Consider the following 15,772-nt stretch of genomic DNA (forward strand, 5'->3'; position numbering starts at 1 on the left):
TTTTAATGAGTTTGGTTTTTGGCATATTCTTTCAGAGTATAGTATAAGACATAAAAAATATGGCTACCAAAGGAAACTTAGGTGTAATCTTCTCTGTGAATCATTGTGTTTAAAAAAGTGAAATTTATAGCTGACCTTGATTCAGCACTGAATTAGTCATCCCTTACTTATGTAGGATATTACATCAGGAATTCCTGGGTTTGTGTCCAGCCCTGAGCAGTCAACTTACTGGACTAATGAAGTCCCAGAATAGCTCTCAGTTTAACAGACGTTTATTGAGCACCTACTATGTGCCAAGCATGGTAATACGCTCATCAGCATTTGTATGCGGGTATTTTCAATCAAATTTCAAATAAGATATAAATGCTTGAATACTGTTAGTAATGGAATATCCAGTCTTTAGAAAAATAATCCCTGATTTAATGTGTGAATGTGGTAAAAGAAGACAGGGTACTTGGTTTATGATCAGAATCCTAGGGCTTTGGTGTTCTAGTTCAGGTTTTATAGTGCTCTATGAAATGCTACAGATAGAACATTTATTAATAACTGGGTAAAATTGTGGTTCTGGGAAATCTGCAACCACACATCTGTCTCTCGATTCTGTACTTGTCTCTGAGCTCCTAAAGAACAAGAATTATAACAACTCACATTTAGTAAGGACTTACAGTGTTCATCATAACAACTCCATAGCAACTATGAGAGGGTTTAGCAACTTATTCAAGATCACACAGCTAATAAGTGACAAAGCTCTTTTTCAAAAGCACCTCAGCATGACTTTACAATTAATGTTCTTTCCCACGATGCCATCCTATTCTTAGTCCCCAGCACAGTCATCTGGCTCCGTAGATAGGCTGTTGATGCTGGAATAAATAATGAATAACTCTCTTCTATCTTGCTATCCCGAGATGCCTTGTTCTTTTAAAAAAAAAAAAAAGATTTTCCTTTTTAGTTTTAAAAAATAAACTTTGTTTGAAAATATTAAAACTGGCTTACACTGTATTCTTAAATAAAATCCATTTCAACCTTTTCTCCCTTGCAGCCTTTCATCATGTTTCTGTTTACCCAAAGAAGGAGCTTCCTTTTTTCATCCATTTCACAGCAGGACTGTGTTCTTCTACAGCAATGATAGCTCTTCTCACACACCAGTTTCCTGAAATCATGGGTGTTTTTGCTAAAGCTGTAAGTATGATCTCAAGGACTTGTGTAGAGTATTTGTAAAACACACAAGAAACCATCTCTGATCTGTTTGTGCTAAGCCAGTTGATCAGTGGAAGATGTTTGTTATAGTAAATTACAGGAACTGATTTGTAAAGTTGCTGCCATAAATATGTCAAACATAAGTTTCTTGGTGACTTGAGCTATATTTTTGTTGCTTAAAAATTTAAAGACTACAATGGTGTAACATTATACAGTTGGTCTTTGTAGATCACTTTTGGTGGTAAACACAGCACTTGTTACTAGCTGAGGAATAATCCAACTCTTTTAAATGCTTTCTTTTTGGCATTTAAAAAAATTCCCTATTTTGTAAACAAATTTTGATTTTTCCATTTAAATGAAATCATCGGTTGTAAGGTTTGCTGATGGAGAATAAGTAGGTAAGATGGTACAGATGCGACATTTGCCCTGAGTACAGAATACGCTTCTTTACTCAAAGCTTCTCCCTGTTGTATCTTCATGTTCTTATTGACTTTCCCCAATCTTGGGTGTAAAACCATGTATAGACCTTTAGTGTCTTTTTTGTCCTTCAATTTTGAACTACTTCCCCATTTCCTGACCCAGGTCCAGAAAGTACTTGATATTAGAGAGAGTATCCCATGATTATTTACTCTTCTACATAAAGTTAGTAATTAGTGTCACTGGCTTAAAGTAAAATTACCAAAGATAAGTCCCTTTAAGTCTCCGAGCCTTTAAAAAAATGTGTCTTTCTTGTACATCTTGGCATTTTTACCAGGTAATAATAGTTCAAACCCAAAAGGAAAATGCTAATTCATTCTAGTCCCAGATCAAAAAGCATTGAGAACTGTAGAAACACTGGCCCTTACTCGGTAATGTAATTTCTATATTTTTCTCTATATGCCTCCATTTTGACTCTCTGTTTCGTCACAATTTCTTTTTCTGCCTTAAGAACAGTTTATTTTGTGCCTTAAAGATCAGTTGGTTTTCTTTTGGCACCAGTAGTAAAAGCACTGGTTTCCCTTTTTCCCTGAAGGTCAACTGTATAATGTGTTAACTTGCCACTGGCTGTAGGCCTAGGAGTCTGTGACTGCACTTGATTCTGGGTCAGTCTTCAAGGGGAATGACTTCCCACTGTTGTTCAGGGAGTATAGATATTTGGGTTGGAAACGGACTATTTCCTTTTAGTGTAAAAGGGAAGTGTAGTGATCATACCATAACTGTTACTCGCAGTGGTGCTGCCTAGGGAGTGAGTGCATCTCAAACTGAAATGACCTTACTGTGTAATCTGGCATGGAAAAAGTTGACTAGAAAAGGAATCCTGTCCATTTAACAACTGGAAAAATATATGCAGCTGTGTATTTGAGATCACAGGCGAGCAGTGGAAAACTCCTTGGGTTTCTCTCAGGGCAGTGGGGAAAAGATAAAATTGAGTGAGGAGCAAGATCTAGAATCTGGAATCGATACGTAGCAATTGTTGGTAGTATACTTCCAGCTAAAAATAATGCGGAGTGTACTCACTATCTGTTCTGTCCATTCATGTTAGTATATAGTGTCTGTCTTTACCTGAGACATTGCTGATGGCACCGGAAGAGCCTTTAAGATTACATAGCACAAGCTCCTTAGCACTCTTCTAGAGGAGTCTGAGAATGAATAATTATATATTTTAAAGTGGACACTTTTTTTTAGACCAAAAGTTATTAATTTACTGTGATTCTAGTTAGTGAACAATAAACAGGCATTTATTTACTATCTTTTGATATTTGTATGGTTGGTGGTATATAGTGAAAAATGTGCCTCACAGCAAATTTTTATAGCCACATTTTATCCTCTGGCCTTTACATGCACATTTTAAGTTCCTAAAAGCTAACTATTTACTGAAAGTACCTGGAAATCAATATTTGGTATGCTGCAGTATCAAAGTCAGGTTTCATTGAAGACTTTATGGAAAATTATTACATAAGGGCCATCCCCATCTTATGAACACAACGTATAAATGCCTAACAGCCAACCAGCCCGCAACGGAGCTGGAGGCTCAAATTCTACTTCTTCACCTCTTAATATAGTGTGGTCTATAGAGTAGGAACGTCACCATCACCCAGCATGGTCTATGTGGTAGGAACATCACCATCACCCAGGAGCTTGTTAGAAAGACATAGCCTCAGGCACCACTCCACACCTCCTGAATCTGCTTTTTAACATGACCCCCAGGTGATCCTATATGCACATTTAAAATCTAAGAAGCCCTGCTCTCCTCTACCCCCATAGGAGGAACGTAGATTGCCTGGATAGTGCCACTTTTTTGAGGTAGAGAAGGGGCAGCATTGCAGAATGAGTGCAGAATGATGAGTATAGGTTCTGGAGCCAAACTGCTTTGCTTTGAGTTCCAGCCCTGACATTTACTGTCTGTGCAACTTCAGATAAGTTACTTAACCATTTCTCCCCCTCATCGTGAAATGAGAGTGGTACTACCTCATGGGTTTTTGTGAGGGTTAAATGAGTTTAAAATATGTCAGGTGTTTAGACTCACGTCTGTCCATAGTAGAAACTAGGGGAGTGTTACTGTTGTTGTCACCCGTCATGGTCATCATTATCACCAAAGTGCAGCTGTAGTGAAGAATACTACCCCCTTCACGCTGCAGGAGCCATGTCCCAATAGTACATTCAAAATGTGTTTCCCACAGAAATTGTAGTATAAATGGTGGTTACGTGTCATTTAAACAAGACTGTCAGTACCATACTGCTGGTACACTATGTGTATTTGTACCACCAAAAGGGGAGAAATGTTTCAGATTCTAGGAGCTGGCAAACAGCCTCGTAGAACAGAAACTATTGGTAAATTGCAAACTGCCTATGTTAGGGTTTTCAATTAAGTCATATATTTGATAGCCAAATATAGTGGAACTCAATCTATTTAGGAAGGCAAAACAATTTAAGAAAATTTCCTAAATTTCTTCCATTGTTGTCATGGTCCCCTCCTCATCTAATATATATTTTTGTTTTAGCTCACATGCTAGAGTAATTTACTTTGAATTTGTTAAAATACATTTGTTACAAAAATTGCTTTTTTTGTGAAGCAAGGCACTACGGATTAATGATTTTTAATAACCCCACTGTACATCAGATTGAGATAAATGGAAGGGAATGAACTAGAATGGTTAGTGGTTTTAGTGCCTGGTTGTTGTTGTTTTGTTTTTTGTTTTTTGTTTTTTGTTTTGCATGGTATAAAGCTATATGGAATAAGACTTCAGTGTCAGCAAGTTAGGACTTTTTTCTTGTTTTTTTTTTCCTGGCTGAGATGAAAACCAAGCCTGACATTCGACATAGAGCAATAATAATAAAAAAAAATGCATAAGTCCCTGGAGATGTGGAATGTGCTGATATCAGAGCCGATATTCTCCAAGGCCAGAATTCCTGAAAAAGGAAAAATTGCTTTTAAGTGGTAGGTCATTTTCTCACCTGCTTTGAAGCCTGCTGGGTTAAATATGAGAGTTCAAAGTAAGGGTAGCCAGCAAACCAAATGAACTGGAATCTGATTCTGCTTATCTGAAAGGAGCTTCTTTATTTAAGAGCAGCACTGCCCTCTCCTTAGAGAACCAATCTTCATCTACTCTGGCCCCTTTCATTTCTCTCTTGCAAGAAAAGCTTTCTTCTTAGTAAGCCTTGGGAGGGCGTTATCACAGCAGTGAAGACTAAAGATGGTCTTTGGGGATTTCACTAACTTGCTGATGAATTCAGGCTTGTGGCATGTGACTTTAGTACTTTGAATTCAGAAGTGTGTTTGAATATAAAAATCCTTAGTTGGGTTTTAACTAAATAGGATAGCCTTTGCAACTTGGCAGAAAAAGGTGTTAGTGGGTAAAGACAGGAATAAAAAAGATTCCCAAATAAATTGTTTGTTTCACTAAAGCAAACCTCTGTTGAAATCTGTTTCACTGAACACATATTGTAGCTGTGCTGAGGTGGGAATGGGCCCTGTTTCCACATATTTTTACTAATCTTTATGTGGGAAAATGTGGTTGGACATGCCAGTGATGAATTTCTGAGCAACTCATAATTGGCTGGCTCCACTGTAACTAGGGCCTAACAATCTGCTTGATTAATTCTTTAAGGACTACATTAGCCAAGTTGCATGATTTCCAAAGATATAGAAGGTCAGATGCTATACTAACAAAAGACCTTTCTACAGAATGTCTCACTGGGATTTCTTCAGCCCCTTCCCAAAAATAATTAATATTTTTCTCCCCAAATTACATTTTTAAGAATAATAAGCAGAAATAAATGGCCAAGTGTGTTTTACTGAATAGTGATCAAAACTTTTGAGGTTTGTACACTATTCTCATGATTTTTTCCAGGGCAAAGATCATCCTCGTAACTAGGGAAGTTGGTAGATAATTATAACTTTATATTGAGAAACATACTGGTAGAAAAAAATATATTATTTTTAAAGGTTCCTAATTTTCCATTGTCATAACAAGGGACATGAAATCTGTTCATAGGTGAAAGTAATTTTTTATATTCTCCATCTGACTTCATTCATAATGAAAACCTATGATAGTTACATCCCTCTTTCTTAAATAGGGTCACATTCAGAAATTCAACCGACAAGGAAAATAAGTCTCTTTACTTTGTTTGAAAATGGATTATTTTTCAAAGCTTTGAGACTTCTTTGGTTCCTAAGAACTGACATAGCTTTTAAAACATTTTTGAATTGTAACCAAGCTTATATTCGCATAAAATATTGTTCTGTAACCATGCTATTTCTACAGTAATATATCTGAGGTATTTCCCAGAGATTATACTGATAATAAAGGAGCCCATTGTGTGACAGGTCAAAAAATGTTAAATGTTTATATTTTTGTTTCTTTGCTAGTGCCACTGAAGTCTTTATTTGGGCAATCTAGCATGTTCCAATTATGATTTTCTTAATAAATAGGGGTATTTCTAGCAAGAGAAAAGATGTTCTCTACTTCCACTAAGGGCATTTCTCATGCTTCATTCTCATTGTTCCCCTTCAAAAAGAACCAGACTGAGAAGTTTGTGAAATTGCTGATGTTCTTCTTTATCCATATTTTCTGAGTACTAAATTCTTCTTTTCAAAGGCAGGAAAAAAAAGAATAAAAGTTAATGTACTTTTTTTTTTAAATGCTTATTTATTTTTGAGAGAGAGAGAGACAGAGCGTGAGTGGGGGAGGGACAGAGAGGGAGACACAGAATCTGAAGCAGGCTCCAGGCTCTGAGCTGTCATCACAGAGCCCAACGCGGGGCTTGAACTCACAAACCGCAAGATCATTACCTGAGCCAAAGTTGGATGCCCAACCAACTGAGCTACCCAGGTGCCCTGGCAATGTACTTTTTAATGCATGTCTGTATTCCTTCTCCAGGGTTTAATTCAGTTTTGAAGTTTATGGAAAGCACTCTCTTTCCCAATTAACATGTGCCTGTCAAGTATGAAGTTCACAAAAGCTCACCCTGAATTTATTTGGCAGTATATTTAATCATCCTTTCCCCCTCAAAGTGAACATCTCAATGCCAAAGTTTAGAACATCCTGTCACTAACTGCTGCTGATCTATTGATTGCTTAATCATTAGCACTTGGGGCAAAGTGGACTGCATAACAGTTTTTGGAAGAGCTGCGCTTAGATATTGATGTAAATTGCTCACTCCAAACCCATTACATGAGTGATATTAAAATTCATGTTAGGAAACCTACTGATTTTTCTTTCAGAAAACATCTTTGTTTTTTGCAGACCCAGCATAGTCCTCTAAATGGAGAGAATAATGGGAATGCAGAATAAAATTATAATCTTGGGGAATAGTTTTTATTGGCTTGTTTCTTGAGTCGAACTTTGCTCCTTCTCCCACCAATCAAATTACTAATACTCAAAGGAAATAAATTTGTACTACTACTTAATATATTATGATTTTAAACCAGGAGTAATTTAGATTTCTGTTAGTTATTATCTCTTCTCTCAATAGTGTGTACATATATTCTCACTTATTCTTACCTGAGCCATTGCAAGACAGACTGTGGTTTTCCAGCTTTACAGATGGGGAAGTTCGAGTCATTCAAGTTAAGCAATTTGCTTGAAATCATACAGTAGATAGCCCTTTAGTCATGATATATATGCTTGGTTTCAATAATATGTCAGTTCACGACTCACACCAAAGCAAATACAAAAGAATAAATTTCAAACTAAATATAGTAATGGTAACGGGATATAGAATGATAGAATGGTGATAGTAACGTGGTTTTGCTAGAGAAGTCTTGCTATAGGAGATGAATTTGGAGGTTTTTTTTTTTTTATTGCAGCATTTTTTTAAATTTTATTTTTTATTTTTTAAAATTTACATCCAAATTAGCATATAATGAAACAGAGTTTTAAATGAAAAGGCTGATACTGATTTTCAGAAAATAGAAAGGACACTTAGGTTGCAAAAATGCTTCCTGCAAAAATAAAAATATAAATATACAAACTGCCTGGGGAACTCTTCACTCTTCACAGTATTAGTTTATTTGATGAACTCTGATGCTTTAAAATAAAGAATGCCCATTTGCTTTTCTGTCTTCAAACTGGTTCATTTTCATTTCATTCCTTTTCTTGCTAGTAAGTCACTTAAGAAAGAAGAACACTGTTTGGTTATTTACATCACATACTCAGACAACTGTATAAAGAACTTAAGTCTTTCTAACTTTTGGAAATGTGCAGTAATACTAAAGAAACAGTAGATGCTGGTTTGTAATGATTCAGAGGGAATTTGACTCTCTGAAATGGTAAAAAAAAAAAAAAGTTTTAATACAAAGTACAAATGTATACGCTATGTTTCAATATCACTCTTCTTTCAAAATCAAAGGGTAAGTTTGTGAAGAATTAGGGAGGGAAGTTTAACTGAGCAGAATAAACTTTTGGTCTAAAATTTAACTTGTGGGTATTTTTTGGCTAACATGGGGATTTTAGATAGTAAAGGTACTTCTAGGAGCTGTTATCAATAGGTAGGGAACTTGGGAGGTGTCTGGGTAGCTCAGTTGGTTAAGCATGAAACTATGGCTCAGAAACTATGTGCTGACAGCTCAGAGCCTGGAGCCTGCCTCGGATTCTGTGCCTCCCTCTGTCTCTGTTTCTCCCCTGCTTGCACTCTGTCTGTATGTCTCTCTCTCTCTCAAGAATAAATAAAGATTAAAAAAACATATAAAAATAAATAGGGAACTTGGGTGTGTTCTTTAATGCTGATAAGGCCTCAATACAAGATTGGGTGTTAATGGTGCTCTTTCCAAATTAGAGGAAAAAATAAAATTATCTGCCTTAGTTCTATAGTGGCATTAGATTGAAGCCAGCCTCAAGAAAAGAAATTATTTTGGCTTTAGGTGATGCTCAACAAAATTAAGAGAACTGCTATTCAGAGAGTTCAGACCACATAATTACCCTCTCAATCTCATCCTGTAATTTCAGGCATTCTGAAAATGAAATGTATATGTGTTATTCAAAGTGTCGAAAAGGCTATATTCTTATTGAGTACTTGTATATCACCAATAGGATATACAGAGAGAGAAGCAGTTTGGGGAAGAATTTAAAAGGGAGCATATTCTCACACCCTTTGGTAGGAACACGCCAGCTCTTGTTTTCATGTGTTCAATATGCCAGAGTCCCAGTTTCTTTCTGAAGCCAGAGTTCAAGCTTTTATGCCCAGGTAGCAGGAGCTTTACAATTAAATTTTAATCCCTTAGTGTTTGTTAGACTCTTATCTAGACTATAGCGACGACTATTCTTGGCAAGCAAAGACATTGCTGTTTTTCCTTCAGTCACAATGAGATAGAAAAATGTTCTCTGGCTGGGGTGTAGATGAAGGCACTTTACTAATCTTATGCATAATTCATCTTTGGTTGCTGAGGTACTCAGAGTTGAAACTTTGCCCTCTGATAAAATTCAGCTGGATTTTTTATTTACTTGACTCTGATCCCTTTGGATTTAGCCCTTTATGGGAGCCTAGGGATTGTAACTCAGCTAAGTCCTAGCTGTGTAGACTTTTCTTATTAATTTGCTCTTGCTGTATTTTAGCTATTGTTAAGACCGCCTTTAACAACAACAGCAACAACAGCTGTACTAAGAACATGCAGTTCAGAGTCCTGGATACTCTGAGAAGATTCTTCTTTCAGTATTGGCTTATTGACTGGAAGGACTCCAATAGGGCTCATCTTAGTTTGTTTTCAAAGTTTAGTTTTTAAAGAGCCTCAGCATTTAAAAACATGCTAACTGTTGTCCTATAACATGCTATAGTATGGTAGTGATTATTCTGTACTGTACTCCCAAGTTTTCCATATTCAACTTCATTATTTTAAGATGTTACTACTAATGAACTTGTTTCTTCCTTCATTCAGTGAACAAATGTGTTATCAGGTACCTTTATGAAATATAAAACACAACTTGTTCACAAGTAACTTGTAGTCTAACCGTAGGGGGTTTGAGACCGGCAAGGGATGCATTCGTGTAAGACAGAGGCTGCTGCCACGGCGATAGATTAGCTCACCCTTGCATGTTTATTCATCTGACTGGAAGTGGCTGAGGAATTATTTTCACGTGCCTCACATAAGATGTAGTGACCTAAAAAGTCATTTGAGACTCAGAGAGGAGTTTTCCCTTTAGATCTAGGCTTTGTTTAGTCAGGGGTCCTTTCAGTCAAACAAGGCAGATAAGGGAGTCTCTATTTTATTCTCTTTCAAACAGGAGACACATAGGACTTTCATCTTTACACCTAACTGATGAAGTTCATGTCTTTATAGTTTATAAACTGTGGTACTCATTATGTCTATCTGAATAGTTTAAACTTCATCAAAAAGTGAAGTGCTCCACAATTCAAAATTGAAATAAGAAAGGTCTTGCCTCAAGAGTCACATAGTAGTCGCCACAGTAGCATAAGACAGAGGCCTCTCTCACACTTACACTTCCATCGTCCTCTTTTATAACCTCTCATTGCTAATAATGACAGACTGATAAGGGTTAAAGGCCATTCTGGTTTAGAATATGAAACAGTATGATGTCATTGTGAAGCAGAATGGGAGAACAAGAGTTAGGACTAAAATTAGTTGGGTCTGTGGCCATGTGGGAAAGATGGGAAAGAGCCACTCCAAATTTCCCAGAGCCTACCGTTAATGTTAAAGCTGCATCCTGCAGTGACTGATTCTGAACATAGGCACATGTTAATTTTAAAAAATCATAAAAGGTTATTGGGGTAGGCACTGAAATAAGGTTCCAGAATTCCCCAAGCTGAATTTTGCCAATCAATTCTGCATCCTGACAATTCTATCTTTTTATAAGGAGAGCCACCAAGATTTTCCAAGTAACTAAAAAATATTTCCAATCTTCTTTGGGCTCAATCAAATATATGTGCTGGCTAGGTCATTAGGGATGACCTTGGAATACATATTTCAGAATAGGCACAGGGGAGCTGTGCCTTGGGGAGCTTATACTAATTAGGTGTGTAATCAATAAATATGATAATATGATGGAAGTATATGGAGTGGAAGAGTAGGCCTAAGGTTGTACTAGGGGTCAAAGAATATACTGATTTAACTCAGTGTGACAGCAGAAGAAAGGAAGTGGGATGATTTGAACAATGACTTAGAGGCAGAAGACTGCAGATCAGGCTTCAGAATTTACTGGTGACTGTTCTCTAAGAGTCCATCTGAGCTTGCTCTATCTGATGGAATAAGTAGAAATTATTAGTGTTTGGGTAGGTTAACAGAAAATGTATCTCTGGATAGTGAGTTAGATGCATGACAGGATCTTCCAGTTCAGAAGTCTGATTTGTAACATGCTAATAAGGAGTCACATTCATATTTCTGGGTTGTAAGGAGCCCACTCTCATCCATTCACCTGTGTTCTCGTTTATCCTAGACCGTGTCTGCTAATGCTAGGTCTCTAGAGAAAGAGTTAAGTCGACTCCAGGCCCCCTGAGTTCCTACCGCCACCAATTCCCTTAGGACTTGGACAAAGATAATGAATACAGTTACTTAAAAAAATTTTTTTAACTTTGATCTTTCAGATGGCATTGAGAGTAACCGTATCTTTTGTTTGGTGTCAAGCTCCCTATTGAATTATTTTTTTTAACGTTTATTTTTATTTTTGAGAGAGAAAGAGAGACAGAGTGGGAGTGGGGAGGGGCAGAGAGAGAGGGAGATACAGAATTCAAAGGAGGCTCCAGGCTCCGAGCTGTCAGCACAGAGCCCGAAACAGGGCTCAAACTCACAGACCATGAGATCATGACCTGAGCTGAAGTTGGACTCTTAACTGACTGAGCCACCCAAGTGCCTTGAATTATTATTTTTTTAATTGCTTTTGAGCAATAACTTTTTCTTTGGTTGCTTAACTGGTCGTACAAGTTAAGACTTCTATCTCTATGTCTATTTTATAATAGCCGCCCTGAGAGAGCAGATGAAAAATAATAAGTCAGTTAGATATTTTATGAGTACTGAAATCCCTTCCATTCAGAAATGTAAATAAAATAAGCAGCATGAGCAATCAGCTTATGGCAGATTCCGTGGGTTTATGTTACATAGGGAAATTATAGTGCAACCTGAAACACACTTCTTAATGAATTCATAGTGGTGTCACAGTTGAATGAAACCCTTGAGCTTTTTTCTGTCGTGAAGGGTTTCAGAAATCACTTTTTATAAATTGCCTAGGGTAGGAGGAAAAAACTAAGATGATACCAAAAAATGCCGTCACTGTTAAGTGGCTGCCTCCCAGCACCAAATTGTGCCAGTTAAGTAAAGCAAAAACATAGGATACTGCTCACCTGTGGGCTTATTCAGTGTATGTGTATGTGTACATACATGTGCGTGTGTATTCTAATGCAACTGACCCTTGAACAACACAGGAGTTATGGGCACTGACCTGCTGTGCAGTCGAAAATCCATCTTTTGATTTTCCAAAAACTTACTGTTTACCAGAACCCACATCAATAACATAAATGGGGGTGGCTTGGGTGGCTCAGTTGGTTGAGCATCCGACTTTGGCTCAGGTTGTGATCTCACAGTTCGTGAGTTTGAGCCCCATATCAGACTCTCTGCTGTCAGCACGGAGCCCACTTTGGCTCCTCTGTCCCCCCTCTCTCTCTGCCCCTCCCCCTCTTGTGCTCTCTCTCTCAAAAATAAATATTTAAAATATATATATATTAAAAAGTAACAGTTAACACATATATTGTATATATATTCTGTATTCTTATAATTAAGAAAATCATAAGGTAGAAAAAAATACATTTACAGTACTGGACTGTATTTATTTTAAAAATCTGCATATAACTGCACCCATGCAATTCAAACCAGTGTTGTTCAAGGGTCAGCTTATTCTTTTTCTGAAAAAAAACACAAGGAAAATGCTGTGGAAGGACAGGTTGCCCTTGTGATTTTTGTCCCCAGAAGTTGAGAAAGCTCAGTTAGGAAGTATGACAGGAGCTTGGTAAATAGCTCTGTTTTTACCTTTACAAATGCAAGAAGCCAGAGACCTAACTGAAAGTCAGGAAATTGGAATTTGTCTCTTGTCTGGCAGCCTCTTTATCTGGCAGCTTGTAGCACACAAGAACTATCTTCTCACTTATCAGTTAGCTGGTTTTGTAGTTCCTAAAGTTCTTTCTTCGCTCTCCTCCTATTCGCTGTGGCCTTGGAGGTGATGAATCCGCTAGCCACAAAAAGTCCAGTATGTCAAACGGGACATAGGGGCCAGTCAAGCTCTAAGGTTGGGAATGAGGGAAAGAAACACATTTTTAATTTCATATTATTTCTTTTTTAAATTTTAATTTCTTAAGCATTTGGCTTGATTTATGTCAGATTCTGGGCTTGGAAGCCTACATGAATGCATCACAGTTCTGGATAGAATACTTCATGTCTCTTATTTAGCCTAGAATCTCAAATGGTAGTGAGTTGTAGTTAACACTTAGCATTTGTGAGGCTTTACAGTGGAGCTCTCTTTTCGTCCCTGTATGTGTAACAAACGGCCTCATCCTTGTGCTTTCCCATAGGTACCCCCGTGTTTACTGACCTAGAGCAAGATGCTGTGTGGCCCTAAGGGGCTCTGCACCATCTGACAGTCTAGGCATATGCCGCTAGCTCACATTATTTAAGCCCTTATCTCAGCGTTCTGATTTCTCTGTAGTCCCCAGTGTATATAATATGTACTTGCTTGAAATTCCTTATATATTGCTTGCACATTCTTGCTTCTAAGTTTCAGCACATACCAAGGCCTTTGCTTTAGAACGCATTCTCTGACTGCCCTCCACCAGTCCATACCTTATCTTTTAAGACTCCAACTCAAAAGTGAGTCCTGGAGAAAGTCTGATTAATCTCTTCCACCTGATTGCTTTATTCGGAGACTTCTGTTTCTCGGCCCATTCCTCAGACTGGTTTTCCTTTGTGATTGTTTCGTGTGTACATTGTCACCCAACGAGCATGATGATACTAGGAATGACAATTTTCCTCTGTACTCTTGTCTTTGTTTAATACACACAAACATTTTGAAGGCCTGCTAACAGCCTGCTCAGTTTTCCCTGAGTTCTAGTCCACCTTCCATACCTTTTCCCTTGACATCAGAACTAAATTCCTGGAGAAACAGGACACATTCAGGACTTGGCCTCCACCTCAGCATGTGTGTGGCAGCCTGCTGAATAGGTCCCTACAAATAGGAAGGATCTAACCCTTTGGTTTCAACGTCTCTGCATTCTACTCAGACGCCTTCACGAAGTAGATGTGGGATCAGAAATAGGTCTGGGGATGGGAGTAGGGAAATTTTTAATGAATGATTTTTCCTTCCTTTTTACATAAGACCCATGAAGCTGCTGTCGTCAGCAGCTCACCCGACACTCTCCTGCTCTGCCTCTTTTCCAGAAGTCAGGGTTAGTTTAAGAAAAAGCCTCTTGCTAGAAGCCATGACCTCGTACTTTTATCCCCTCCATCTGGTGTGCGGCCTCATGGGGCTGTGCTGCTATGCAGGAGGTGAGCAGTGGAATTCTTTAGATGATGACTTCTGAGCCCACATGCGGAGGCAGTGGGGGTGGGGAGCAGGGAGAGCAGTGAGAGCCAAGATCGATGGACCAAAAAGTAAGGTTTGCTCTGGGACAGATCCTGACTATAGGTAGGCTTTTTCATGAGGTGTCCTTCCCCTAATTCAAGTGGGGGCCCAGGTCTATGATGGATGAACACTGTGATCCTGCAGTTTTCCCTTCTGCCTTCACAGTTGGGGTGCGGGAGTGGGATAGGTAGGGTATGTGCAGGCTTATGCTGTTTCTGAAGGAATGCATTCCACGGTTGAACAGGGAAGGGTTCCCCTTGCACACATCCTCTCTTAGAGCTGCTTTGTCTCACTGTCTTGGACCCACACAGAAGTCCAGATTTTGAATGAGGGTGGGAGGAGGGGTTGAAAGGAGCAAAAGTTTTTGATCAAGTAAAAATCTGTTGTCTGCCTCATCTTGTAGGGGTTTCTCTGCAGGGTGGATTCTCCTTGCCTTGGTGTAGATAAATTACCTGTCTCAGCTGGAGGTCCCAGGACTTTTACCAGGCCATGAGTAGGCATCTGGCCTGGGGTAAGACATTTTTTTTTTTTAGCACTCTCATTCCCTGTTCTTACTTTCCTAGCCCAGGGGTTGACAGCCATTTAAAAACAGAGTGAAATCTCAAAGGAAATTCTAATACATACATTAGAAGCCCAAAGCCTTAATAATGTCTTCTCATGGATTCTCAGGATTACTTGTATTCCGTGCATTTAGCATCACTTTAAAAGAAATAGATAAAATTAAAGCAAATGTTAAAAGTGTTAATCTGATGAAGAAAAAAAGGCATAGAAAGCTCTAGGAGGCAGAGTTGATTGAAGGTGGACTACTTGGCATAGTGATCATTTTGTGGTGGTGGAAATAGCGGCAGAAATGACCAAAAGGGGATGTGCTGATGTAGTTAGGGAAGGCCTAGGCTTTTCCTTTTGAAAATTCTGCTCAGATATACTCTCCTAGAATATTTTGTATCAATTTCTGTCCTAAAGGGGCTGGGACTCTGGCCTCTGCAGCCTTGTGTATTGTCAGTCTTTGAGGAGAGCACACAGGGTTTGAAGTGAGAAGCCCTGGATTTGAGTTCTGTCTGAACCACTCAGTATCACATGACCTGGGACAAATCACTGAGCCTTTCTGAATAGCACCTGTGCAGTGAGAGTGTCTCCTGCCTCACAGGGAAAATTGGTGTGAAAATTAGTCTGCGTTAAAGCATTTTGTACCTGAAAAAGCTTCTTATGACATCATAATTATTCTCAGGGAAGCCCTACCTTGAGTTGTCAAAAAGGACAGCTGTGGATTAAACGGTCTTCCCATTTTCTTCACTCAGCTTAACGTTTCTGTTTGCTCAGGCCTGCTTAGAGGGGCTGGTAGTAGTGAAGTAAAGTCACCAGATTTCAGCTCCTTTTGGTCAAAGAAAGAGAACTTCCATGTCCAGCTGCTCCATGCATAGACTCATAGGCAGAATGGAAGTGAGCAAAGGGTAGTTCAGAGTCAGGGGGCCAAGGGGAGAATGCTTTCCTTGCTGTCTCTATGCCAGGATGACTGATACGTCTTAAGTAAGTGGAAG

The 15,772-nt window shown here is 38.5% G+C and overlaps 1 protein-coding gene across 6 annotated transcripts in view; it reads left to right on the top strand.

The window, feature by feature from the left end:
• The window catches only part of ST7L (suppression of tumorigenicity 7 like), a 219,636-nt gene that overhangs the window by 58,582 nt on the left and 145,282 nt on the right, over positions 1 to 15,772 (top strand). For all 6 annotated transcript variants that reach the window (XM_047869329.1, XM_047869327.1, XM_047869325.1 and 3 more), the window contains exon 14: positions 1,040 to 1,179. In XM_047869329.1, coding sequence (XP_047725285.1) covers positions 1,040 to 1,179 — 140 coding nt within the window. The remainder of the gene's footprint in view (positions 1 to 1,039; positions 1,180 to 15,772) is intronic.

The sequence above is a fragment of the Prionailurus viverrinus genome, chromosome C1 (genome assembly GCF_022837055.1).
Source record: "Prionailurus viverrinus isolate Anna chromosome C1, UM_Priviv_1.0, whole genome shotgun sequence".
Taxonomy (NCBI): domain Eukaryota; kingdom Metazoa; phylum Chordata; class Mammalia; order Carnivora; family Felidae; genus Prionailurus; species Prionailurus viverrinus.